This window comes from Phyllobates terribilis, unplaced genomic scaffold (genome assembly GCF_046119375.1).
Source record: "Phyllobates terribilis strain yellow unplaced genomic scaffold, ASM4611937v1 Scaffold_86__1_contigs__length_6382490, whole genome shotgun sequence".
Lineage (NCBI taxonomy): Eukaryota > Metazoa > Chordata > Amphibia > Anura > Dendrobatidae > Phyllobates > Phyllobates terribilis.
Genome location: NW_027362846.1, coordinates 4,344,521 through 4,370,613, shown reverse-complemented (window position 1 = coordinate 4,370,613; position 26,093 = coordinate 4,344,521). Strand labels below are relative to the sequence as shown.

At 44.4% G+C, this 26,093-nt stretch overlaps 1 protein-coding gene across 1 annotated transcript in view; it reads right to left on the bottom strand.

Moving 5' to 3' along the window:
- Window positions 1-9,422: 9,422 nt before the first annotated feature.
- The window catches only part of LOC141197764 (uncharacterized), a 43,001-nt gene continuing 26,330 nt past the window's right edge, over window positions 9,423-26,093 (bottom strand). The window contains exons 2-7 of the mRNA XM_073662853.1: window positions 15,957-16,106; window positions 15,648-15,827; window positions 15,441-15,564; window positions 15,260-15,357; window positions 14,971-15,061; window positions 9,423-11,377 (exon numbers count right to left, since the gene is read on the bottom strand). Of these exons, the coding sequence (XP_073518954.1) occupies window positions 10,113-11,377; window positions 14,971-15,061; window positions 15,260-15,357; window positions 15,441-15,564; window positions 15,648-15,827; window positions 15,957-16,034 (1,836 nt within the window). The 5' untranslated portion in view covers window positions 16,035-16,106 and the 3' untranslated portion in view covers window positions 9,423-10,112. The remainder of the gene's footprint in view (window positions 11,378-14,970; window positions 15,062-15,259; window positions 15,358-15,440; window positions 15,565-15,647; window positions 15,828-15,956; window positions 16,107-26,093) is intronic.

Here is a 26,093-nt window from a genome sequence, read left to right as displayed (position 1 = left end):
AGGAAAGGAAAATGGGGTTTCTTCACCAGGTTGAGACTAATTCTCCCTTTTGGAGAACCCCCCCTTTGTAACCGGATTTATGTTTCAGGAGGTTGGGTTGCTGCTCTCTGTCCCTAATTGGCATATTCCAGTTCAGCATACTCCTCAGGTGGGGGAAGCTGTTGCTGCAGTGTCCTTAGAGGTACATAGTGGCTTTCACCATTCGGACCCCCGAAATCTGCATGCATTGACGTCACAGTATTCTCCATAGTATGGGTCATCATTTTCTTCATACATGGGGCTACGCAACATAAGAGTAAGGATAGTATAAATAGAACACCTAGGATAACCACTCCCAATTTGATCAGTGCTCTTTGCCATCCATCCCACCACCCAAACCAGGTATCCCAAGGGCTCTTTACACCTGAGTTCTGGGCTAGCTCCTCTGATAATTCAATGAGTTCCTCCAAAGCTATAGTTATACTCCCGTCAGGGGCTGTGTTGTTGGGTATGTATGTGCAGCAGTTAGACACTATCATCTTGCAAACACCTCCTTTCTCTGCCAGAACCATGTCTAGTGCCATTCTGTTCTGGAAGGCCATGATGGATGTGGGACCTAATTGCTCAACTATTCCTTTCAGGGCATCTCTGGTATAGTTCACAAACTGTTGTTAATTATAGTACAAATAGTTTATCCGATCTACATTTTTGTTGGCTGTCATTGTGGGAAAAATGGATTCAAATGCAGCTGCTACTTGGCCTCTGGCTTTGAATTCATTAGGCACTCCCTGAGGAACACCAAGGGCACCTATGTAGATGTGAGAATCAGAAGACCCTTTTAGTTCCCTCTTTTATCTATTTGGTGACTGGTTATCTGTGAGTACGTGACCTCTACCGGGGAATTCAAAGATGTGAAAGGGCATTAGGATCTTTCAAAGGGCACATTGACCTGTTCAGGGGATTTCAAACTTTGGTCTAATCCTCAAATCACTACATACCCAGAGTATGTCCGCTATTTGTTCAGTGTGATTGCTTGTGATGTTATTAGTGTCTGGACTAAAGAATGTAATCTCTGTACAATAACCATTTCTCTGTATGTACTGGTAAGTTCCTGGATATACTGTAATGCCAGGATTTATAGTTGTTTCTTTGAGAATTGAGTATTTTTGTTGCCACTTCTTACACTTTTCATCCCTGTTTGGTGTTCTTGTAAACATAGTCAATTGTCAATTTAGACTCTCAGTATCTACTACCAGTGGTACCGTTCCTAAGTGTGGTCAAGCGGCTGCACACGTCAGGCAGTCGTATTTCCCTGTCTGTTCTGCCATATATTTTACACATTCCATCCACACATTAGTTTCAGCATACCCTGTCTCTATTGCCAGCTTATCCTCGTATGTGAAGTAAGTGGACTAGTGTATGGTTCTCAGGACTTCCTCAAAGGGATTATTGGTTTATTTTCCCTCGCATCTTAGTCTTTGTGCACTGTCTGTAAGGTCTATCCACCCCATGTGCCCTGCTTTTGACCCACTGATCCATCTGCCTAATACATGACGGGCTACGTCTATCACCTGTGGGTTTTCTAGGATATGAGTGGTGTGCATTCCTTCTTTTCCCATGTACAACCGTTATATAGACCTTTTATGGGTGTGTTTCCCCACCTTCACTAAGTGCATTCTGGACCTGAGACTCCATCCTTGTGCGTCTTTTCTGCTCAAACTTTCAGGTGGTTTATACCCCCAATCATCCCGTGTTCCATCCCACGTTAGACAATGATGCGCATTAGTCATTTCCTTTCCTTGTGACACATATGTAGTACTCCAATCACTCTGTGAAGTCTGCAAATTGGGATCTATCTTATTCACACTGTACTACTTGGCAGAAATCGAACTTTATGCTGACCAGTGGCACGGTCATGTTTATCCAGAATATGGTAGGTGATCCCCGTTGGTCCACTCCTGCCCCGTAGGGTACGTCTGTGTTCCTTATTATGGCTGTTTCTACCCCTTGGGCCAGGTAAAAGATATATATATAAGTTTTATTGACTTAATAAAGGTGTTTTTTATTAGTTCCTCTTCACCATCCATTCTTTGGCGCTCCATAGACCGTGGCCTTGTCCTTCATCTGCTCTGCATTTGTCCCTGAGAGTCCGCGGCAGGAGCTGCCTTTCCCTTGGGAGTTGATTTTACTTGAGGACCTGCGCCTCAGGGTGACCTGCTTATGACATCATTGCCGGTCACATGACCTCCCAAGCTGCAGCAGCATCGCAGCACTGTGGACCTCCGCTCTCCAGGCTTCCTGGGGTTGTGCAGGGGTCAGGTGAGCAGTTTTCTTGCCCCATCCCTGTTCTTAATCCCCAGGTTTCACCTAGAGTGCCCCTTGTTTCTCTGTCTCTCTTAGGCAAAGGATATATGTCAGATAGATGAAGGGTGGCAGCCGCCATTGGCCTCTGGATCTGGCACCTTGTTGTAGTGGGAAGTGTGGATTCATGTGGGCTTTCCTTTAACTTTGACAGCTGTGGTGGTGGGCAGCAGGACCTGGAGTGGAGGCAAAAACTTGAGAATGGATTTTAGTTAGGTGCTTGGTCAATTCAATAACAAACTTAGTCAGCGTGTAACATTGCATAGACTACTGTTGTGGGAAGTACAATTCTAATATGGAAACCCTTTCAAATAGGATTTCACAGGGGCTAAGTTTGGTTGGACCAGCTGGAGTGTGCCTAACACTAAATAATGCAAGAGGAAGGCTTTCATGTCATGGCTTCCCTGTCTTCCTGTTCTGCTCTGCAGGTGGTATGGAGTGTGTATAGGGTTAACTCTGTTCCTTAAGACTTGCCATATCTTCTTTTGTCAGATTGGTTGTAAATGCAGGGCCTTGATCACTCTCTATGGTCTCTGGGAATCCATATCTGCACACTATCTCAGCTATCTCAAAGAGGAGCTTCTTTGTTCTGGCTGATTGGTTCTTCACAGGGAAAGCCTTTGGTGATTGGTGCCATGAGTTCATCTGTCTACCATTGCGTAGAGGGCCTTTGGAAGGCATCATTTTTCCTTCTCGTAGTATCAGGTGTTTGTCTTCTGGTCTGACTCCATTCTGGAGCCACGTCTTCATTTCTTCTTTGGACGCTTGCTTCTGAAAGGTCAGAAGTACCATGTTCTCCCCAGATTGTTTATCTGGTCCATCTTTTCCCACTTCATGGTCTCTGGAGAGCATAGATTAGATGTCCTTGTGCCAAGTGGTAGTCTTGCTGCTTCTTTTGCTGCTTTATCAGCCAAACTGTTGCCCACTGCTTCTCTCGAGATTCTTCCAGTGTGTGAGTTAACCTTTATCACTGCATCTCTTTCTGGCATTAACAGATTCCATCAGTTCTTGCATGGTCTTATCGTGTCTTACTAGGGTTCCATTAGCCGTGATTAAATCTCTTGACCTCCAGAATGGTCCATAGTCTTCATAGGCTTCTGTCCAAGCAATCAGTTCTGCCTCCTGTGCAGACAAGGATGCAGGCAGTGGTTATGCTAGTAGCACAGTGTCTTCTGTGACCACTGCCATGGCTATGTGGAAACTGCCTTATTGGTCTGCATATCTTGATCCATCCACAAAGAGAGTCAAGTCTGGGTCTTCCAGGGCCACATCTGTGAAAGTCAAATCTGGAGGTTTCTTGCCTCATGAGAGAGAAAAACATGCTGGGCCATATAAGAGTCAACTACCTCTTCCATCAACATGTCAGAGGTGGGATCCTCCTCCCATCTTAGTAGAGGTCGGAGGCTGATTTGGTTAAGGACATCACATCTGGAGATGGGGACATTGTCTGGAAGCAAAAGAGAGCATTGTAAACGTAGATGTCGGGCAGCAGACAGGTGTCTTGGCTGTGTCCGGGCCAGAATGATGTCAGAAGTCTTCTCCAGCAACAGGTGGATTGCAAACATAGTTCTCATGCAGGTTGGTGCTCCACGAGCAACTGGGTCTCTTCTGACAGAGTAGCAGAGTAGTACCCAAGCGGACATTGTCTTCTTCCATGAGCTTGCGTGAGGACTCCAGTTGCATGTCCTCACTTCTTCATTACAAACAAGCAGAATAGTAGTCAGGTACTCCCAATGCAGGGGTAGACATGATTGTATTCTTCAGCATGTAGAATCCATCATCGGATTCTTTGGTTGGATAGAAAGAGACATCCTTGAGGCAGTCATACAAGGGCTGCATATGGACAGAAGCATCAAGGATCCAAGGGTGGAAGTAGGATACAAGTCCAAGGAAGGACTGAAGCTGCATTAGCTTTATTGGTGCCAGGATAATTTTTTATTACACTTATTGCTGCAGAGATTTTCCCTCAACTTCTATCTGGAGGGTGGGGATTGGTCCACTCTGTTGTTCTTGTGGAGATAGAGTAGTTATTGTGGTGGCTTGCCAATGTCCTACTGCGGTCTGGGGCCCTGTGGCTTCTTGGGTGGTTGCTCTTGTTTTCCAGGTTCCTTCTTTTGAGGGGCTGATCTGCATTTCCTCTTGTAATGTCTCTGTTTTCCACAGTTAAAGCAGGTGATGATTCTGAGTTTTGTTGCTTCTTTGTTCCATGGAGGGTTTTGTGTCACCAGGAGGACACCAGGTGTACGAGGGGATCTAGGTGCTTGGTTCATTTCCACCCTCTTGCCACTTGGAAGAGAGCACCCATATCCAGGCTTTGGTATTCGGGTCTCGTAGTCTTCACCAGCTTCCTTATGGATTTTCCGAGACCTTGAACAAAAGCCTGTACGAGGATCAAGTGCTAAGACTTCTCTCTCTGTTCGAATCCGAGATCAGTGAACATTAAGGTCAGCCGGTGATATAATTTCTCCACTGTCTCTCCTTTCTCCTCTAACATCCTGAAGGGAAATGGCTTGATCTGCTAGGCGGTCCTTAGCCCAGGTATAAATCTTCAGGCAAAATTTGATTCCTGAGTTGTATGTTTCGAAACACTCATTGCTCCTCCCGACCTCCGACTACAGGGCCGATTGCATCACTGGCCAATAAGAGTCTCTTGCCTTGATCTGAATGAGTCTATGAAGAACTTTCCATGAGGCAGAATGTGTGTCCTGTATTTGGCATATTTTCCTGTGGAATGGCATGGGATGCTTATCCGGGTCTGGTAAGACATTCACCAGAATGTTGGTTTATCTAGGTTTCCAGGGGACATAACGGGAGCCATGTTGAGGGCCAGCTGGACTAGGAGATGACCATGCATCATTGAGCTGTGGCCATTGAAAGTAAGATTTGGGTGCCTGAATTTCATCTTTCGTTGCACCAGTATCCCGGAAGTGCCGTGGTGTAACTATAGCTTGGTTCTCCCCAGTGGCATTTATCTGCCTGGGCAGTTGATTCTGGTTGTCCCTGTTCTTGCTGTTTTTGTTCTTCTAAGTCATCTTCCTCACCCGCTGAATCAGTGCAGTGTGTGAAGGTTCCATCAGTCACTGGAGCTAAAATGGCCACTGGAGAAGGAGTGGCAGAAGCTAAGATGACTTCCAGAAGCTAAGATGACTGCCAGGGATGAAGTGCCAGTACCCAAGATGGCTGCTGAAGGAGTGGCAGAAGCTAAAATGGCCACTGGGGAGGAAGTTCCACTACCCAAGATGGCCGCTGAAGAGGAAGTTGCATAGGGCGTGCTATCTATATAACTGGCAGGGCATAGTGAAGTAGGTTTGTGCCGAAGTGTTGTTTCACAAACAGAGCAAGTGTCACACCAGTCTGTATTCTGCGTTTGACAGACTGCACATATCCAGCCTCCAGGAAAACATGGAGATGGTCTGGACTGTTCGGGCGCTTGCGCTGCCGCCGGCGCCATTTTCTCGGGTGGTGGCTGGTAAGTATAACATTCATTAACATCATCATCTCTGTCTCCATCTGATTTCTCACTTCGCTTGTCGTTCTGTACAATGCTTCAGTGTCTTTTAGGGCTTCTTGGTCCTCAAAGCACCCCTTCTCACTTATTAGCACATTCTTTAATTTCTTCTCATCCAGTCTTTCCCCGGGGGCTGTTAGCCCTGATCATTCGGGGAGACTTTTTACATTTTTCGCATGCTTATTTCCTTTTTTCTCCTCCACTAACTCTTCAGGGGTGAATTCTGTGTGTGTTGACTGATTATCATCACCCATGTTATACTTTGAGCACTTCTGCTTTTGTTATGGTGGTGGCAGCTTCCTGACTACTCCGGTTCTTATAACACCTAAACTGTGTATACAGGATTATGTAGCTTCTTGTCCTATATCTCTTGTAATAATGTTCCCTCCGGGTTTGAAGCAGCAATTCAGGAGTGTATGTTTAATCTGAATACTTTTAACTCTTTGCACGTAGATGAAAAAGTTGTATATCCTGTTTGATGTCTAGGAAACGGTTTTTCAACTAACTTGGTGTCTCGTCAACCTTCTTCTGATATAGCTAGTACAAGACCTTGTACACAGCGAGAGCAAGTCATGAGAGATGTTAGATATATATACTAACATGTTTCCTCTTTTTTTTTTCCTGACCCACAAAAAACGGAACTTAAAACCTCAACTTGTGCAAGTGTCAGACTGAAAATTAATATCTGATCAACCACACTAAACAGTAATTTACAAGTTACTGTCTGAATCAAACAAGTCAAAACCTAATCTTATCACTTCAAAACCCAATGCGAGAGCGTCATTACTCGCTCTGTGCCTGCACCTTCCTTCAATAATCTCCAGGCACCATAAAGTATTGTACTGTGGTTCATACAAATGGCGTCCGTTGATATCTCTCCAACAAGCCCCTATTGGACTTCTCAGTATTATTCTGCAGTGAATATTAACTCTAAACACTTTCAATCCTGGATTTCTATCAGAGAACGGTCTATAAGGGGGTATGATTCCTGATAATGAAATGTATGTCTGGCACAATTAAGAAGAAAAGCTGTGTCGTCACACAAGGTTTAGACAGCACAAAAGGAAAACATTTTTTTCTACAAATTAAATCTTCCTTGATGGTGTAAAATGGAGGAGTGTGTAACGACTCAGCGCCACTGGAAATTCTTGCCACTTGTGAGAAGGGAGAGGTGGGAACTATTCTTAATTATGCCAGATGTACTATTCCTTTGTCAGTAAGTCAAGCAACATGAGACATTGTTTCATGTGAAGCTGTCCAATCCACATTTTTGTATGCTAATTTATGGAATGTCTGCTGATTAGGCATTGCATCAGCCCCCTGTGGTGTACTAGTCGGCAACATATCCCTCCCCTCCTGTGGGAAATAGGAGCTGAGGATTATAAAAAGGAGCCTTCTCCTGTTACCAATGTGATTCCACAGGACTTCAGCCTAGTGACCATGGTTCCACCTGCTGGATTACAGAACTGCTCCACTGCCCAACACTGCTATGCTATCTCCTGTGGGTGCCCTCCAAAATCTGGGTGCTTCTGGTTGGGGTAGTTGGCCCTGAATTCCCCAAAGTCTCAGAGGTTCTAAACCTAGCAAGCCAGCGGGAATGTAATATATGCTGTTAACTGTTAAAGTCTTACCGGAGTGTGGTACCCTCACCCTGCATTGGTCTGAGTAGTGTTATGCCTACAGGAAAGAAGTACAGGCAATCAATGGGTTGAGCTCTAGCCTGTGCGGTGTTTCTAAAGACAGCCAGGCCAGCACATAATACTGCTGCATGAACAGTGCATGCACACTCAACTCTGCTACATATGCACATTTATATACACACTGCTTTACTACATATGCACATTTGCATACAAATACATTGTATATGCATTACCCCATTTTGCAGTTCCTTCCAGGTCATGTGATTGATTACATGATCTGAAAAGTCCTTGAGCTAGTTGGGTGGAAGGTTCTTCAGCTGCTCACAAAGGACATGCAGCCTTTGTGCAGGTCCCAGTACCTTCCTCTCCTGCTCTGCACCAATCAGTTAGATAAGTGTGGGGCTTGAGGAGAGAGAGGATTTCTCTCAGTGATTAGTGTGAAGACCTGTGGGCACAATACTACTCAAACAACACAGGGTGAAGGTAAAACAGTGTGGCAATAATTTATTGAACCACCAAACAGACAATAAACACACAGAACAGTCCCAACAAATACCCAAGATGGTGCAAAATTACAAAGTTTCACCCTTCTGCTGACCCAATGGGAATAAAGCAGCGGCAACTTTAGGACTTCCAGGGCCAATTACCTCAACCAGTGGCCCCCCACTTTTGGCGAGCCCCCACAGAGAGGAGATAGCGGAAAGCATAGGAAGCTAACAGTCTATGGAGGTACAAGGCCAGGAGACCTGAGGGTCCAACCCGGGCTTCTCCGAGAGTTTCCATGAGGCCAGGTGACCTCATCGTCCCAACCTGGTCTCCCCAAACGTATCCCTGGGTTCTCTGTTTGTCAATGGAGCCGATTTGTATCCTACCAGTTAGGGCCGTATAACCTTAGGCCGGAATAATGTAGAATCCAAATCTGTGTCTCTCTGGATCGAGCCATGCTACCCAGCTGATGTCCTGAAGAGTCTGTCTGATCTTTGATTCTCTTTGTAAAGTCTGCCTGCTACTGAGGCCTTGTTCCTTAAATAAAGAAGACTTGTTCTTTCAAGCACACATACACAGTACAAGGATTAGGGAGGGTATTCCACAGGGCTCATGTTTTGCACATATAATCAATTTACATAGTTGGTATAGCAGGGGGGCTCTTGTAAAGGTCCAGTCACACTAAGCGACGCTACAACGATCACGACAACGATACGACCTGTCAGGGATCGTTGCTGCGTCGCTATGTGGTCGCTGGTGAGATGTCAAACAGTCAGATTTTCCCAACGACGCAGCAAGGATGCAGCGACCTGTAACGATCTGTATAACGATGCACGCCTATGTGTTTCTTTGTCTGAGTCGTCAACAAGGTCGTTGGTAAGGTGTCAAACACACAGATGCATGCTACCCAGCGGGGTCTCAATGATCAAAGAAATGTCCAGACCATTCCGACACGACCTGCGATCTCACAGCAGGGGCCTGGTCGCTGCCAAGTGTCAAACATAGCGAGATCGCTGCTAAGGTCGCTGTTGCGTCACAAAACTTGTGACTCAGCAGCGATCTCGCTAGCGATCTCGCTTAGTGTGACGGGGCCTTTAATCAACATCTAGCTGGCTTTAGTACAATATGCAATTAACGTACTAACGAACATCATTCTTTCACCGTGAGTACTGTCCTTGACCAGCCAAAGACAAAGAAACACACATTCAACACAAATAAAATAGTGTATTTCTCTTGGCTTAACAAATCTGCATATCTGGCTGATTAAGATTAGAAGCTGGTTCGTCACAATCAGGAAGGACACTGTCTCATTGTTCTCCTCTGTCACAGAAAGCTGCCTCCAGTCTATAAGATGCACTCATTTATTACCGAGATTTTTTTCTTGCTAAAAGTGTATCTTATAGTCCAAAAAAACAAAAAGTTTCAAAGTCATTTCCCTTTCTCATTTCATTTTACAACTGTTTTTGTACAATTTATTAATAGCATATATATATACATATATTTTTCACACTCTAGGTATGATAATGGCTTCTCTCTGTGTGGGATTTTTGATCTTTAAAAGGGTTGTCCACTACTTGGACAACCCCTTCTCATTCCTCATGTTTAATCCTGTTAAAATAAAAACAATTATACAAACGCCCCATGCCTGTGCATTTTCAATGGTGTGACCACTTGTGTTTTCGAGGTTTGTGAGACATTGGCCCTGGGTTCACATAATGTAACAATCAGCACTGGCGTCATTGTCCCCACCTTCGGCCACATAAAGCAAAAAGAGGAAGTCAAAAAGCAGCAGCAGCCCTGGCTTCCTGTTGATGTTCAATACATCCGAAGGTGGGGACAGTGAAGCCTGTGCTGATTTGGCATAGGGCTCGTGTGATGTAACAACTTCACATGAGCCCTGGGAACACAGACACCCCTGGAATGGCACCGGTACGGAAGGTGAGTATGAGTGTTTTTCTTTTAATGAGGCCAAATATGAGGAATGACAAGGGTTTGCCCTAGTAGTGGACAACCCCTTTTAGAAAATAGAATTTTCAGTTAAAACATTTACATCATTCTGAACATGAAAAAGGCTTCTCCCCTGTGTGAATTCTCTAATGTTTATTAAGAGTTGATTTCAGTGTAAAACATTTCCCACATTAAGAACATGAAAAAAGCTTCTCTCCAGTATGAATTCTTTGGTGACTAAGAAGAGAAGATTTCTTCACAAAACATTTCCCACATTCTGAACAGGAAAAAGGCTTCTCCCCTGTGTGGGTTTTCTGGTGCTTAACAACATCTGATTTCAGGTTAAAACATTTCCCACACTCTGAACATGAAAAAGGCTTCTCCCCTGTGTGTGTTCTCTGGTGAATAACAAGATCTGATTTCTGGTTATAACATTTCCCACATTCTGAACATGAAAATGGCTTTTCCCCTGTGTGTGTTCTCTGGTGCATAACAAGGTGTGATCTCTGGTTAAAACATTTCCCACATTCTGAACAGGAAAAAGGCTTCTCTCCTGTGTGGATTCTCTGGTGGATATCAATATACGCTTTTCGGTTAAAACATTTCCCACATTCTGAACAGGAAAAAGGCTTCTTTCCTGTGTGGGTTCTCTGGTGGCAAACAAGATGTCTTTCACAGTTAAAACATTTTCCACATTGTGAACAGGAAAAAGTCTTATCCCCTGTGTGTGTTCTCTGGTGCCTAACCAAAGTTGATTTGTGTTTAAAACATTTCCCACATTCTGAACATGAAAAAGGCTTTTCCCCTGTGTGTGTTCTTTTGTGGTTAACCAAAGTTGATTTGCGTTTAAAACATTTCCCACATTCTGAACATGAAAAAGGCTTTTCCCCTGTGTGTGTGCTTTTGTGGTTAACCAAAATTGATTTGCGTTTAAAACATTTCCCACATTCTGAACATGAAAAAGGCTTTTCCCCTGTGTGTGTTCTTTTGTGGTTAACCAAAGTTGATTTGCATTTAAAACATTTCCCACATTCTGAACATGAAAAAGGCTTCTCCCCTGTGTGAGTTCTCTGGTGCTCAACCAAATTTGATTTATGGGAAAAGCGGTTTCCACATTCTGAACATGAAAAATGCTTCTCCCTTTTCTTCGCTGTGAGTATTTTTTGATGTTTAAAAAAATACTTTTTGTGGGGAAAACTATTTCCATAATCTGAATGTGAAAATGGCGGCTTTGCTTTAGGAGCAATTTGTTTTTTAATGCTTATTTTGTGACTTTGATTTTCCTTAGTATTCGGTAATGAATGAGAAGACATGAGGTGTTTCAAAGGATCAGATGACAGATCTTTGCTGTGAAGGGATGATGGTTTATCTTCAGTTGTATCCTGTGGGATCTCAAGCCCATTTAATTTAAAAATTGAAGATGTCAGCTGTCCCTCTGATCTCCTGGTACAGTCATCTGCCAAGAATAAAAACAATTATTATTTTTGAATAAAATATAGTCAAATTTTATATTTTTTAACATTTCTACTTGAACTCTCCGTAAAAATATTAAATTATTCACAAAAACAATGACAGTTCACATTCTAAAAGAAAACCTCATAGCATGAACCAGTAGAACTGGGCGTTCAAGTTTTTGTCCATTCTGCCTCCCAAATATGGAATAAAAAGCCACCAAACAATATTATGTAGGCAAAAATAATACCAATAAAAAACTTAATCATCTCACAAAAAAACAAGTCCCCACTCAGGTCCATCATCTGTCAGTGGAAAAACAGAGGTTTCCCCATTATTAGTAGCTCAGCAATCCAGTCCAGCAATATTCACTCTCCCCCTAACTTCTGAGCATTGCAGGGTTCTCAAGCCACATTTAGCATCCATGTATCTGGCATTACTATAGTGAAAAGAACCCACTTATTATACATTGCTCAAAAAAAATAAAGGAAACACTCAAATAACACATCCTAGATCTGAATGAATGAAATATTCTCATTGAATACTTTGCTCTGTAAAAAAGTTGAATGTGCTAACAACAAAATCACACAAAAATCAATGGAAATCAAATTTATTAACCAATGGAGGCCTGGATTTGGAGTCACCCCTAAAATTAAAGTGGAAAAACACACTACAGGCTGATCCAACTTTGATGTAATGTCCTTAAAACAAGTCAAAATGAGGCTGAGTATTGTGTGTGGCCTCCACGTGCCTGTATGACCTCCCTACAATGCCTGGGCATGCTCCTGATGAGGTTGCGGATGGTCTCCTGTGGGATCTCCTCCCAGACCTGGACTAAAACATCCGACAACTCCTGGACAGTCTGTGATGCAATGTGACATTGGTGGATGGAGCGAGACATGATGCTCAAGATGTGCTCAATCGGATTCAGGTCTGGGGTACGGGCGGGCCAGTCCATAGTTTCAATGCCTTCATCTTGCAGGAACTGCTGACACACTCCAGCCACATGAGGTCTGGCATTGTCCTGCATTAGGCGGAACCCAGGGCCAACCGCACCAGCATATGGTCTCACAAGGGGTCTGAGGATCTCATCTCAGTACCTAATGGCAGTCAGGCTACCACTGGCAAGCACATGGAGGGCTGTGCGGCCCTCCAAAGAAATGCCACCCCACACCATTACTGACCCGCTGCCAAATCGGTCATGCTGAAGGATGTTGCAGGCAACAGATCGCTCTCCATGGCGTCTCCAGACTCTGTTACGTCTGTCACATGTGCTCAGTGTGAACCTGCTTCCATCTGTGAAGAGCACAGGGTGCAAGTGGCGACTGGTGTTCTGTGGCAAATGCCAAGCATCCTGCACTGTGTCTCCTTGTGTACTGGCCTGTCTCCAGCCTCTGGACACTACGCTGACAGAAACAGCAAACCTTCTTGCCACAGCTCGCATTGATGTGCCATCCTGGATGAGCTGCACTACCTGAGCAACTTCTGTTGGTTGTAGAGTCTGTCTCATGCAACCACGAGTGTGAAAGTACAACCGAATTCAAAAGTGCCCAAAACATCAGTCAGAAAGCATTGGTGCTGAGATGTGGTCTGTGATCCCCACCTGCAGAACCACTCCTTTATTGAGGGTGTCTTGATAATTGCCAAAAATTTCCATCTCTTGTCTATTCCATTTGCACAACAGCATGTGAAATTGATTGTCAATCAGTGTTGCTTCCTAAGTGGACAGTTTGATTTCACAGAAGTTTGATTTACTTGAAGTTATATTCTGCAGTTTAAGTATTCCCTTTATTTTTTTGAGCAGTGTATGATGTGTGTGTGTGTGTGTCTGTCTCCTGAAGCACAATCTGGGCACTATGTATTGGGGAATAAAATGGCATATTTGCAATTTTCACTCTCCAACATCCACTGCGTGCTAATTTCTGGAAAGTGGCTGTGAAGTCAAAATATTCACTACTCCTATAGATTAATTCACTGAGGGTTATAATCTCCAAAATGGAGTTACTTTATGGGGATTTCTACTGCTCTGGTTTCCGGCCATTTTGTCATATTAGGGGCTTCTGCAAATGGTGTGTCCTATCTCCTCTGGGGTCAGCTTCTGCTGTCTGCTTCTGTCAACATGCGCCTCCTTAACCAGAAGCTCTGGGCTGCGCAGGCTCTTTTCAGCCACTAAGCTTAGGGTTGCTGAAACCAGTAGTACCATCCAGTCTGGCAGTATGGGTGTGTGTGCTGTCCAGCTGGAGTAATCTGTTCCCTACTTCAACCAATTGGAAAGCACCACACCCTACTAAAGCTGGAAGCATATTGTCGGAAGATGCCAGATACAGCCTTGTTCTCCTCTGGTTCAGTCCTCTGTGCTCAGCTCCCGGCTTGTGTATTTGTTTCCTGTTGTGATCCCGGCCCGTTTTCTGACTACTCTTGTGTTTTCTGATTTTGTATTTTCTCTGCCCTCTGACTCGGATACCTGACTATTCTTCTTCTCATCTCATTCCACAGAATAGCAGGTAACACTGTGAACCAAGCCTAGGGGCCTCTGTATAAGCCCAGATACATGTAGAGGGGTTAAAGGGTGATGGTCAAAACTGTGACCATAGACAATAACACATCTACTGAAATGATCAAACTCAACAGTCTTAGTCACCAAAAAAATGAGTAACTAATGGTGAAACTTTTCTGAGGTAATTGGAGTATGGGGTTTGGTGGCTCTTGGCAATCTAAATTATCGTAAAGGCCAATATTTTCTATCAGATGAGTTTCAAGAGGAAATATTAGACATCTAAATAGAACTTTTTATAATACTGCAGAGCTGAGGTGTCTTTAATTTAGATCACAGGCATTTGGAGAAGGCAACGGAGACCTTTTTTTAAAGACTACAAGGGAGTTACAGAGTCACATAAGTGAGGCCGGACAATCCCACCACAAGTCATACAAAATGAAAAACTGTAAAAACAAGTAGACATAGAATAAAAAAACGTTTCATCCCAATAAAGAATGTATGTATCGGCAGAGAACTACAACACTAAACCGGAGATGCACTCATATATTGGTTCATTGAAGCTACTATGAGTTCTGATCAGGAGAGTAGAGAAAGTATTAGCGCCCCCATTTAAGGAGAGATTGTGCAGTAATCTGAATTCCTTAGGATTGAAAATATAATGGAATTTATGACATGGAGTGAATTCATGAAACCAGGGCTCAAGCCAACACATCTCCTGCAGGCGGGAATAAATGTATATTACAGCCAAGTTTGGTCAGAAAGACTGGACCTGGTCTTGAAGGGACCATATGAGCACGTTCAGCAGCACAGAAGGGAGAGAAGGTAGATTCATCCAATAAGATATCAGGATTCTAGAAAGACGGTCAGCGTCTTCTAATCCCAGGGGTAGGTGGATCCTTCCGGTTGTAAGTTGTATAGAAAAGGACTTTCAGTGCCCAAAGTCATTTGATCAATTTTGGGAAGAGGAGAATGTTGTGGTCCAGAGACAAAATGGTGATCACACGATTGTGATATGACCGGAATACACCACCAATAAAGCAGCCACAGCCGGTGACTGAGAAGAATCTGTGACTTCTCTGCATTTAGTGGTCACTACTCACCTGGGTAGTCATATGTAGGAATCTCCTCTTTACATCGCTCATCACCCCTTACATATGTCTCTGTAGTATCAATATGGGTCAGATCTTCACCCTGAAACAAATATTGTAAAAGTCATAGACAGATGGAGAAGTCCCATCTATGGTCAGTTCTAATCCTGCCATCAACACCGGTCTCATTACACAAGTATAAAACATATAATACTGGTGGATAAAACAAGACTGAACACAAGACCTTCACAGCCGTCTACACATCATAGGGGAGATCTCATGACACCTTCTCTCCATCTACCTGATGATCCTGAGGAACATTGGGGTCTTCTTGTTTACAGTCCTTTAGAAGAAGGGGATGGGGACATCTTTCTGGTGTTGTCCTCTTACTGGATAGATCTGGAGGAAACACATACAGGGACTGAATTCATTCTTTACATACAGATAATTATAGGCCGTGTGTATTTAGTCCTGTCTATTACCTGGTGATGTGAGGGGCTGGGGAACCTCCATCATGACATCCTTGTACAGATCTTTGTGTCCTTCTAAATACTCCCACTCCTCCATGGAGAAATAGACAGCGACATCCTGACACCTTATAGGAACCTGACACATACAATGATACCGTCATCCCCCCGATCCCTTCATAGTGTTACTGTATAATGTCCCAGCATTCCCAGCAGTGTCACCTCTCCAGTCAGCAGCTCAATCATCTTGTAGGTGAGTTCTAGGATCTTCTGGTTATTGATGTCCTCATGCATCAGGGGGTGAGGTGGAGGCCCAGTGCTTGGGCTCAGGGGTCTTCCCAATCCCTCAGAAACAGGGTCCTGACAGCACTCACTGGAGGTCTTCTTCACTACTGTGTAATCCTGGTTATGGAGAGACACATTAATAAATCTCACTAAAGACATTTCCAGAGTCCTCACCTCTCCAGTTCTGTCCATTTGTTATTCCCATAGATAAGAATGATGTAATCTGACGTCATCAGAATCTCTCACCTCTCCAGTAAGCCGGAAGAGGATCTCTAGGGTGAAGTGTAATATCTTCTCCGCCCTCTTGTCTCTGTCTATATCCATCCTTGATGAGAAAAATCAGGAAAATTCTCTTATATAGAAGATCTTCACTGAAGTCTCTGATATTGTAGGGACCTGAATGAGAAGTTGAGCCGATGTAACATCATAAAGATCCTGTGCAAATAATACAATTTCTGGAGATAATAAGGGGAACATATGAGGAAATTTATTATTTTACAGTATTTAGTTTTCTGCTTTACATCTAGTAATAAAACCTATATATTTTAGGCCACAGACAACAAGCAGTTTCTTCCTTGGAGTCTGCAGCTGAACACGTTGCTCATAGACTCATCTTTCATAAAGCTAATTCTCGTCTCATTTACCAACACTGGAATCAGCATTAGCAATACTGCAGGAGATATTCATTACACGTAACATAAGAAATAACTACTTCACGATGAGGATGACAAATTCATCTTCTACTACGGATCTAGACACATATTTGGCCAGAGTCCGTCACTTACTACATCACTACCAGTTGTCTATATGAATGTTTCCCGTCTTCCCCAGACTGTAATCTTCTATCACCTGAGATCTCAGTCTGATTCACACAAGGAAGTTTGAGGCTTTTATAAAAGCTTTTTTGTTTTTACAAACACCGCGGACAGAAATTAGTTGATACCAAAATCCCCATGTACAGTTTTTTATGGTGTTTATTTCTGGCCTTAGACTTTCCTATATTACAAGAAAAAGCAGATCTTAAAATGTTTCAAAAGAAAATTGGCACAAAAATTCTAGTAAAAGGAAAAACTTGCAAAAAGTATAAGACACATTGTTACTTCTTAACACATTAAACATTTGTTTTTAAAAAAATGAACTCTTGGGCACCAGAACATAGATGTACACCGCAGCAATGACACAGGTGCGGCTGCAGCAAAAACCTTGGCAGTTTAACCACTTTCAATAGCAAACATGGTATCTAATAAGGTTTGACAAAGTTCAGCTCAATGTCCCTCCTCACCCAAGTACACGTTAGTATTAAGTTACGTTTTAACGCCCCCATACACATTCGACTAAAGTTGCATGAAAGCACTGATTTTGGGGGGTTTGGTCAACTATATAATGTATTTGGGGGCCTCCTGACAGATGATGTCAGGGCAGAGAAGGATCAGGCATCCTGAATTTCAGAGGCTAATCCGTTTGTTCTTCCCTACAAGAGTCTGGGGGCGACTCTCTCATACAGACCACAGGAAAGATGGAATATTTGTGTGTATGGGGGAGTCAGAAGAGATAGCCATCTGCCAAATGACCGTTCAGCCAACATTTATCTCATGTGTATACGTTAGTATTACACTGACAGGCAGGGATAATACACAGCACTACAGTAGTACAGTGCATTATCTGAGCAATTAGAGGCTTGTATGTTGTATGATCGCACTAATCAGAATTGTTTAAAAAAAGGTTTAAAGTGAAAAAATATCAGTTTTAGCAACAAGAAATCTCAGTCACTATAGGGAAAACAGATTCACTGCTCAATGTTAGTTAAGTCACGTTCATAACAACAATAGCTATAAGTGGACCCCCCAACCTCAAAAGGAAAAAAAATATATATAGATAACTCATATCTCCCAACTGCAAGCGCGGACCAGATGATGTAGAGATGAATGAGGACCGCCAAAGTCCAAGGGTACGTGCCCACGATCAGGAATAGCAGAATTTTGGATGCAGCTCAGTGGATGGATTTATAGAAATCCCATGCCCAATGTGCTTCTATTTGACGTTGCGCAAACTCACTAGCGACGCGGGTTTACGAGCCGCAGCATGCTAATTTCTGTTGCGGAGACACTAGTCTCAGAAAACAGAAATTTCCACAATAGAATGTATTAGATGTGGTAAATCCGCATTGTTCAATGAACACATGCAGAGTTAACTTTGTTTTGAATACAGCGTATGAATGCATAATGCAGAGGAAGCAGTCAGGAACTTTCGGGTTACATGTAGCGGTACATAACTTTTGTTACAAGCTACAACAGTCCAGCAAACCATTATGGGAAGACCCATCATCCCCTGTGGGGACCATATGGGTCGAGATGTGTCACTACGGCCCCTCAGAGCTAATCTCAGCTACCAGTTGATTTGTGAGGACCTCACTGGCTGAGGTCCATCGGTACGACTCCTCAGTAGTACTTTGTGTCCATTGACTGGCTTCCTCATGGGGCTGGGGCTATAATGCAATAAAAATGGAGTCACTGACCTTTTAAAGCCTTTGCTTTAGCACCATAGGTCCAATAGGTACCAATAAATTGGCCACTTCTATGTCCAAAATCCTAACTGCTTCTTCCTCTATCTTCCTGCTGTCATACTGGAGATAATATGGTGAAATTTTAAATTGATCTATCTACCACTTTTACAGATAAATAATAAAAGTCTTGTTTTAATGCTTTTAATCCTTTAATTAGGGTTTATTTAATCCTAGGGTAATTTGGTAATACGTAAATATCTCATAAGTCCTGGGTTTATTAGTATCTGCACCAACAATGGGATTAAGTGAGTATTTATTAATTAGCTGTGGGGTAGATGGTACATTTGTGTATGTAGGGGGCAGTACTGTGGGAACATTTTACTGTGTGGGGGGGATGGCAGGCCTCTGGAAACATTATAATGTGCGTGGGGGGATGGCGGTATTGTGGGAACATTAAACTTTGTGTGGGGGGAAAGCTGTGTTTGTAGGGAATGGCAGTACTGTGAGATTATACTGTGTGTGGTGGGGATTGCGGCACAGTGGGAAAATAATGTGTGTGGGGGATGGCGGTACTGTGCAAATATTATACTGTGTGTGGGGGTGATGGTGGTACTGTGGGAACATTATACTGTGTGTGGGGCATCATACATACTGCATAAGGGGTGTAAGATTGTGCGCCATAAGAAGCGAGACACCTCAGTGTTGTGCGGCATTTGTGTAAGAAGACTGTCATCTGTTGTCCAAGCGGAACCCTCCAGAACCAATCGGAGGAGGTAGAGTTTCAGGAAGGAGTCTAGATGGTTCACCGGGTAAGGTGACTTTGATGACCCAGTTTCTTGACATAAGAGGCAAGCTCCGCAAAATGAGAGCAGATTTGTCGCCAAGCAAAGGATCGAGCAGGACATGTGCCGAGGAACAAGGCTGTGGTAAAGAGCCCAAAGCAGCAGGTTGTGGTGTGCAGGGAAGCACAACCCGGCTGGTGCCAGATGAGTGCCAGAATCCAGTTTATGCCGGCCAAAGCCCGAGAACCAGACCTGTGCTGGTAAAGACCCGAAGTCCCGACTATGCCAGTCAAGGCCCGAGAACCAGACCTCAGTACATAGGATATGAGAGATGCCCGCCATTGGACAAGCACCGAAGATCCGCGAGGAGATTTCTCTTAGGAGTGTACGCCTACAGTGAAGAGTGGGAGGCGCACGTGAGCCAGGCTGCTGCTTCCAGCACTGACGTACGGTACAGGGGTTGGTCCGTGCTAGTACAATGAACAGGGTGAGGCCGGTTGTAGTGATGGCGGCCCAGTGAGCCTTGATAAACTTTGTCAGGAGGACTTGCAGCATAGCGGAAACAACCGGAGGCCCCCGCTAAGGATAATATATATATATATATACATACTATAAACTACTGACAACGTGTCTCTGAAATTCAAAGCTAAAAATGTTGTATTTATTTGCAGCAAATGAGAAATCGTCAAAATAATAAAAAAGAAACTGTGCTTTCAGACCTCAAATAATGCAAAGAAAAAACATGTTCTTATTCATTTAGAAACAACAATGCTCATGTTTTAACTCAGGAAGAGTTCAGACATCAATATTTGGTGGAATAACCATGATTTTTAATCCCAGCTTTCATGCGTCTTGGCTGCTTTCCACCAGTCTTTCACACTGCTTTTGGGTGACCTTATGCCACTCATGGCACGAAAAAATGTAAACAGTTCTTCTTTGCTTGATGTCTTGTGACCAGGGCTGGCGTCAGCACCCGGCGCACCCGGGCAAGTGCCGGGGCCCTGAGCAGGTGGGGGGGCCCACTCACCGTCGGGCACCCAGTCGCGATATGGGACCCGTGAGCGGAGGAGCGCGGTGTCAGCGCCCGCTCCCCCCGCTATCTCAGGGCCCCGGCAGTCGGCGGCACAATACTTACCCCTCCCTGTGCCTCCTCAGCAGCTCCGGTCTCTTCCGCGGCTGCTGCACTGTGACGTCTCAGGTCAGAGGCCGCGGTGACGTCTTTACACTTCACTCTCTCCTGAGCCGTCACAGCGCAGAGCAGGAAGATGCCGATGCGGGTGACGGGCCAGGAGCAGCGGCAGCTGGTGAGAAGTGAGGTGAGTATTTGATTTTTTTTTAATGTATGGAGGCATGGGGCATTATAAGGGAGGGGGTGTGTGACATCCTGCATGGGGCATTATAAGGGAGGGGGGGTGACATCCTGATTGGGGCATTATAAGGGAGGGGGTGAGTGACATCCTTCATGGGGCATTATATGGGGGGGTGACATAATGCATAGGGCATTATAAGGGGGGTGACGTAATGCATGGGGCATTATAAGGGGGGTGACATCCTGCATGGGACATTATAAGGGGGTGACATCCTGCATGGGGCATTATAAGGGAGGTGACATCCTGCATGGGGCATTATAAGGGGGGGGAACAGCCTGCATGGGGCATTATGTGGGGGGAACAGCCTGCATCAGGCATTATGTGGGGGGAAAAACAGCCTGCATGGAGCGTTATATGGGGGCCAGTATTCTGTATGGAGCATTATGTGGGGGCCAGTATCCTGTATGGATCGTTATATAGGGGCCAGTATCCTGTATGGAGCATTTCATGGGGGCCAGTATTCTGTATGGAGCGATTCTCCGGTTTCTGAGCTATTGTGGAATTTACAATAGATGTCGCTCATGTAATGTAAGAAGTGAAATCTTTGGTCTTGTACTATACCTATATTTCTCTGTGCATCATGAATTGTTTTATGAGTTAAAGGTGCCCACTGAGACTCTTTCGCCCAGGGCCCGCCAAAAACCTGGAGCCGGCCCTGCTTGTGACTATCAATCTTCCTCTTGATTACATTCCAGAGGTATGGAGATTGGGCTGGCAATGATAGGGTCTTGATGTGGTGCTCCTTCATCCACACATTGATTGAGCTAGCTGTGTGGCATGGGGCATTGTCCTGCTGGAAAAAACAGTCCTCAGAGTTGGGGAACATTGCCTGAGCAGAAGGAAGCAAGTGTTTTTCAAGGATAACCTTGTATGCGGCTTGATTCATACGTCCTTCTCAAAGATTAATCTGCCCAATTCCAGCCTTGCTGAAGCATCCCCAGATCATCACCGATCCTCCACCAATTTTCACAGTGGGTGCAAGACACTGTGGCTTATATGCCTCTCCAGGTCTCCGTCTAACCATTAGACGACCAGGTGTTGGGCAAATCTGAAAATTAGACTCATCAGAGAAGATTACCTTACTCCAGTCCTCTATGGTCCAATCCTTATGGTCTTTGGCAAACTTCAGCCTGGCTCTCCTTTGCTTCTCATTGATGAAAGGCTTTTTTCTAGCTTTACATGACTTGAGGCCTCTAGGAGCCTGTTACGAACTGTTCTTGCCGTGCACATCACCCCAGCTGCCATTTGCCATTCCTTTTGTAGGTCACTTGATGTTATCCTGCGGTTGCTGAGTGACATTCGAATAAGATGACGGTCATCCCAGTCAGTGGAGAGTCGCTTTCGCCCTCTGCCGGTCTGTAGCTTTGTTGTCCCCAATGTCTGCTGCTTGACCTTGTTGTAATGGACTGCAGTCTTCGAAATTTTAAGGATGGAGGCAACATGACGCTCACTGTATCCCTCTGCTAGTGAAGCCAGAATTGAGCCCTTCTTTTCCTCACTCAAGACTTTTCTTTTCAACTCCTTTGGCATGGTTAAAAGTTATTTTTTCTTCCAACTTACTTTTGGGCTATTCCTAGCACTTGTTTTGCCTTCCAGCTTATCCTATTGCAAGAGCATTGTGAAGACCACAACAGTGTTTTTTATATTTTCCCTGGTTACATAAGATTTGGTTCAGGTGATCACCTAATCAGAAGCACATTAAGTAGAATGAGGTGGACGGTGGTTGGAATTCAACTGACACTGGAACAGAATGGCTGAAGACATGTTGAGAAAACTGCGCAGTGCTCTCTTAATTTTTGCCAGAGCTATCTATCTATCTATCTATATATAATGTCTATATGTGTCTGGACCATCACCCTTGTCAATAGCTAAACTAACATACGGTTAGAGGCGGCTATTACAGTTAGAGTGAGCCGGAGTATTCATTGTGTATCTGATATTATAGATTTCTTCTTGTAATCTCCCTGTTCTGCATTATTCACTGTTATCACAATTCCCCCATATCAGGGACATAATTAATTATATTGGTTACTTCCGGTTTGTGTTTGTCTGCGCGATGTATCTGTGAGGGCATTACACTGTGTGGGGGGGCATCATACATACTGCATAAGGGGCATAATAGGGGCAATACACTGTGTGGGGGCATCATACATACTGCATAAGGGACATAATGGGGGCATTACACTGTGGGGGGGCATCATACATACTGCAAGAGGGCATAATGGGGGCATTACACTGTGTGGGGCATCATACATACTGCATAAGGGGCATAATGGGGGCATTACACATCCTGCATAACGGGCATAATGGGGGCATTACACTGTGTGGGGGCATCATACATACTGCATAAGGGGCATAATGGGGGCATTACACTGTGTGGGGCATCATACATCCTGCATAAGGGGCATAATGGGGACATTACACTGTGTGGGGGCATCATACATTCTGCATAAGGGGCATAATGGGGGCATTACACTGTGTGTGGGCATCATACATACTGCATAAGGGGCAAAATGGGGGCATTTCAATGTGGGGGCATTACACTGTGGGGGCATCATACATACTGCATAGGGGGCATAATGGGGGCATTACACTGTGTGGGGGCATCATACATCCTACATAGGGGGCATAATGGGGGCATTACACTGTGTGGGGGCATCATACATCCTACATAAGGGGCATAATGGGGGCATTACACTGTGGGGGGCATCATACATCCTGCATAAGGGGCATAATGGGGGCATTACACTGTGGGGCAGTAAAGGGGTCCTGTACTGTGAGAACAATACATTTCCTCCCTTCCTGTCGCCGTAGTTGGGTCGTATGTATCTATCACAGGAAACAGAACAAAAACCTTATGAATCTTATAAAGGGGCAACACAAGACCCCAAAAGAGTCTCCGTACTGAAGAGGTTAATGCCCCCTGCGCCCAGTAATGGGGGTCTCCACATACCTCCACCTGCAGAGCCGCCACCACATATATGACTGCTCTGTGCGCACAGGAGCTGTGATGAGGTCACAGGAGGGGAGGAGTCAGAGGTCACATGATCAGGGGCCTCAGTGGATGCAGGACTCTGCTGTGCTGGTTGTCATGGTGCTGGATGAGCTGAGGTTTATGTGTGGGGTCAGGTATAGGAAATAGTCAGATCACTGTTCGTAGATCACCATGCATGGAGCCATCCTAGTCTTGGATGTGAAGGATCAACAGAGGAAAAAGCAGCAGATCCTTTAGCGAGAGGCAAAAAGTTGCATAAAAGTAGAAATGTTATTAGACTCGTTAAACCTGTAATAGCCGGTGACCATGAGATATACAAGAGAAGGTAAGTGAAGACCAATGCGTTTCAGCTTAGAGCCTTAATCATGGTATAACGACTCTCACATATAAAGACATCAAATCAAAAAAAACAGCAACCCTGTGAGGGAAAAAAAACATGTAACATATAAAGCTAGCAAGAAATAAGGAAAAAAGATACATATAAGTCGAGCAAAATATAAACAGCAATTAATAAACATTTGATATATAATAAAAGGAGACAAAAATCTAGAATATTTCAGCTATATTGGAGGATCAGATCCTGTCCAGTATTCGAGCCATTTGGAACGCGGGTATGCAATTTACATATCCAAAACATTTCTCTATTCGAGATCTTTCTCCTATGGTCTCTACCTCTAAAAGGTCTATAAACCTTTTCAATACCAGAAAATATGAGGGAACTGATATCCCCTTGATGAACCTGCCTAGAATGAAAATGTCTAGAAACTGCAGAGACATTAAGAGCCGTGGGGTTAAGCCCATCTGAAAGGTGACGTCGGTTGCATTTTTTAACCTGTCCCACAGTGCACCCAACATACTATAAAGCGCTTTTGATGCTTTCACCCCCATTGTGATACAGTTAATAAAGTTTTTATTGGAAACTGCTCTTGGGTGGCTATAGAAGTGAATTTAGTTTTTTTATTTTCCGCATTGTGGCAAAGCGACTTGCTTGGTAGTATACAGAGGTAGACAAGGAGTACTGTCTCTTTAAATTTCGGGTTGATTTATTAGATGTCATAAATCATCCGAGAGTCCAAAAAAAATAAACACGGCCCATTTGGCATAATGGCAAAACAAAATACAAATATGCAGCACAGTCCATATATCGCCCGGGTCCGGCCACTCAGGGTTAGTCACATATGGTTCAGCCCAGCACATGCGAGCTCCTCTCTAAAGCAGGGTTTCTCCAGACACTGAACACACCTGAGTGTAAAGACTGGCTATTTAAACCCCAGACTACTCCCTGGATTGGAGATATGGTGGATGGCGTCCCGCCCTGTACTTCACCATCCACTAAAACATGCCCTTGTAAACTTGGCTTGTTAAACCTATCTGCACCTAATGTGCAGGAGAACCTTCCATGTTTCACATCACTGAAGCCAATAGCCTCAGTGAAACATATCTCCCTTCCGACACACTACCAGTGACTTTATCACATACCCCCCCTGCTTAAAGCCGGAGGTTTTGGCACCTTCACTCATTAGACAGGCAAGTCTGGACAGGGCATCTGCATTAATATGTAGTTTCCTGGGCCTGTGCTCCACGAAAAAACTAAAGTCCAGGAGTGCCAGGAACCACCTGGTCACCTGGGAATTTTTCCCATCCTTTCCCTCATCCATCTTAGGGGAGCATGGTCTGAGACCAGTTTGAATTTGCAGCCTAATAAGTAGTATCTAATGGTGTCAACCGGCCACTTGACGGCCAGGCACTCATTTTCCACAATTACATAGTTCTTTTCGCAGGCCGAGATTTTTCTGCTCAAATAAAGAATGGCATGTTCCTCCCCATTTACCTCTTGGGATAAGATGACTCCTATGCCGACGTCTGAGGCGTCCATCTGGAGCACAAACTCTTTATGGAAGTCTGGTGCTATAAAGACCGGCTGTTTACACAGGGCGAGCTTCAGTTCTTGGAACGCCATCTCTGCCTCAGAAGACCACTTGGCCACAGCTGTCTTCGTACATCTAAGTAGGTCCTTCAGTGGTGCTGCTATTGTACCTATTTCTTGAAGGCCGGTTGCGGGCTATTCTGGTTTGCCTCCACGTTATTTATTTGCGGTTTTATTTTGCCCCTTCCAACAATGTAGCCCAAGTACTTTGCCTCTTCTCTCCCTATGGTACATTTTTTGGGGTTTATGGTAAACCTGGTATTTCTCAGTACATACAGTACTGCCTGGACCTTCTGCAGATGACTTCCCCAATTTGGGCTAAAAATCACGATGTCTTCCAGGTAAGCGGCAGCATATTTCTTATGGGAGGCCAGGATCCGGTCCATGGCCCTCTGGAAGGTAGCTGGGTCTCCTTGTAGTCTGAATGGCATTCTGGTGTATTGAAAACACCCACTGGGTATATAGAAGGCAGTTTTCTCCTTGGCACCTGGGGACAGGGGAATTTACCCATACCCTTTGGTTAGGTCCAGGGTAGTGATGTACCTGGCAGGCCTCAGCCTCTCAATAAGTTTATCGACCCGAGGCATCAGATAGGTGTCAAACTTGAACACTTAGTTTAACTTGCTGTAATCATTACAGAAGCACCATTCTCCAACCGGCTTGGGTACAAGAACAATAGGGCAGGACCAGCTGCTTTTAGACTCCTCGATTACGCCCAGGCTCAACATTCTCCTCACCTCCTTGTAGATCACCTCGAGGCGGGCTTCGGGAATTCGATACGGCCTCTGGTTCACCCGTACATGCAG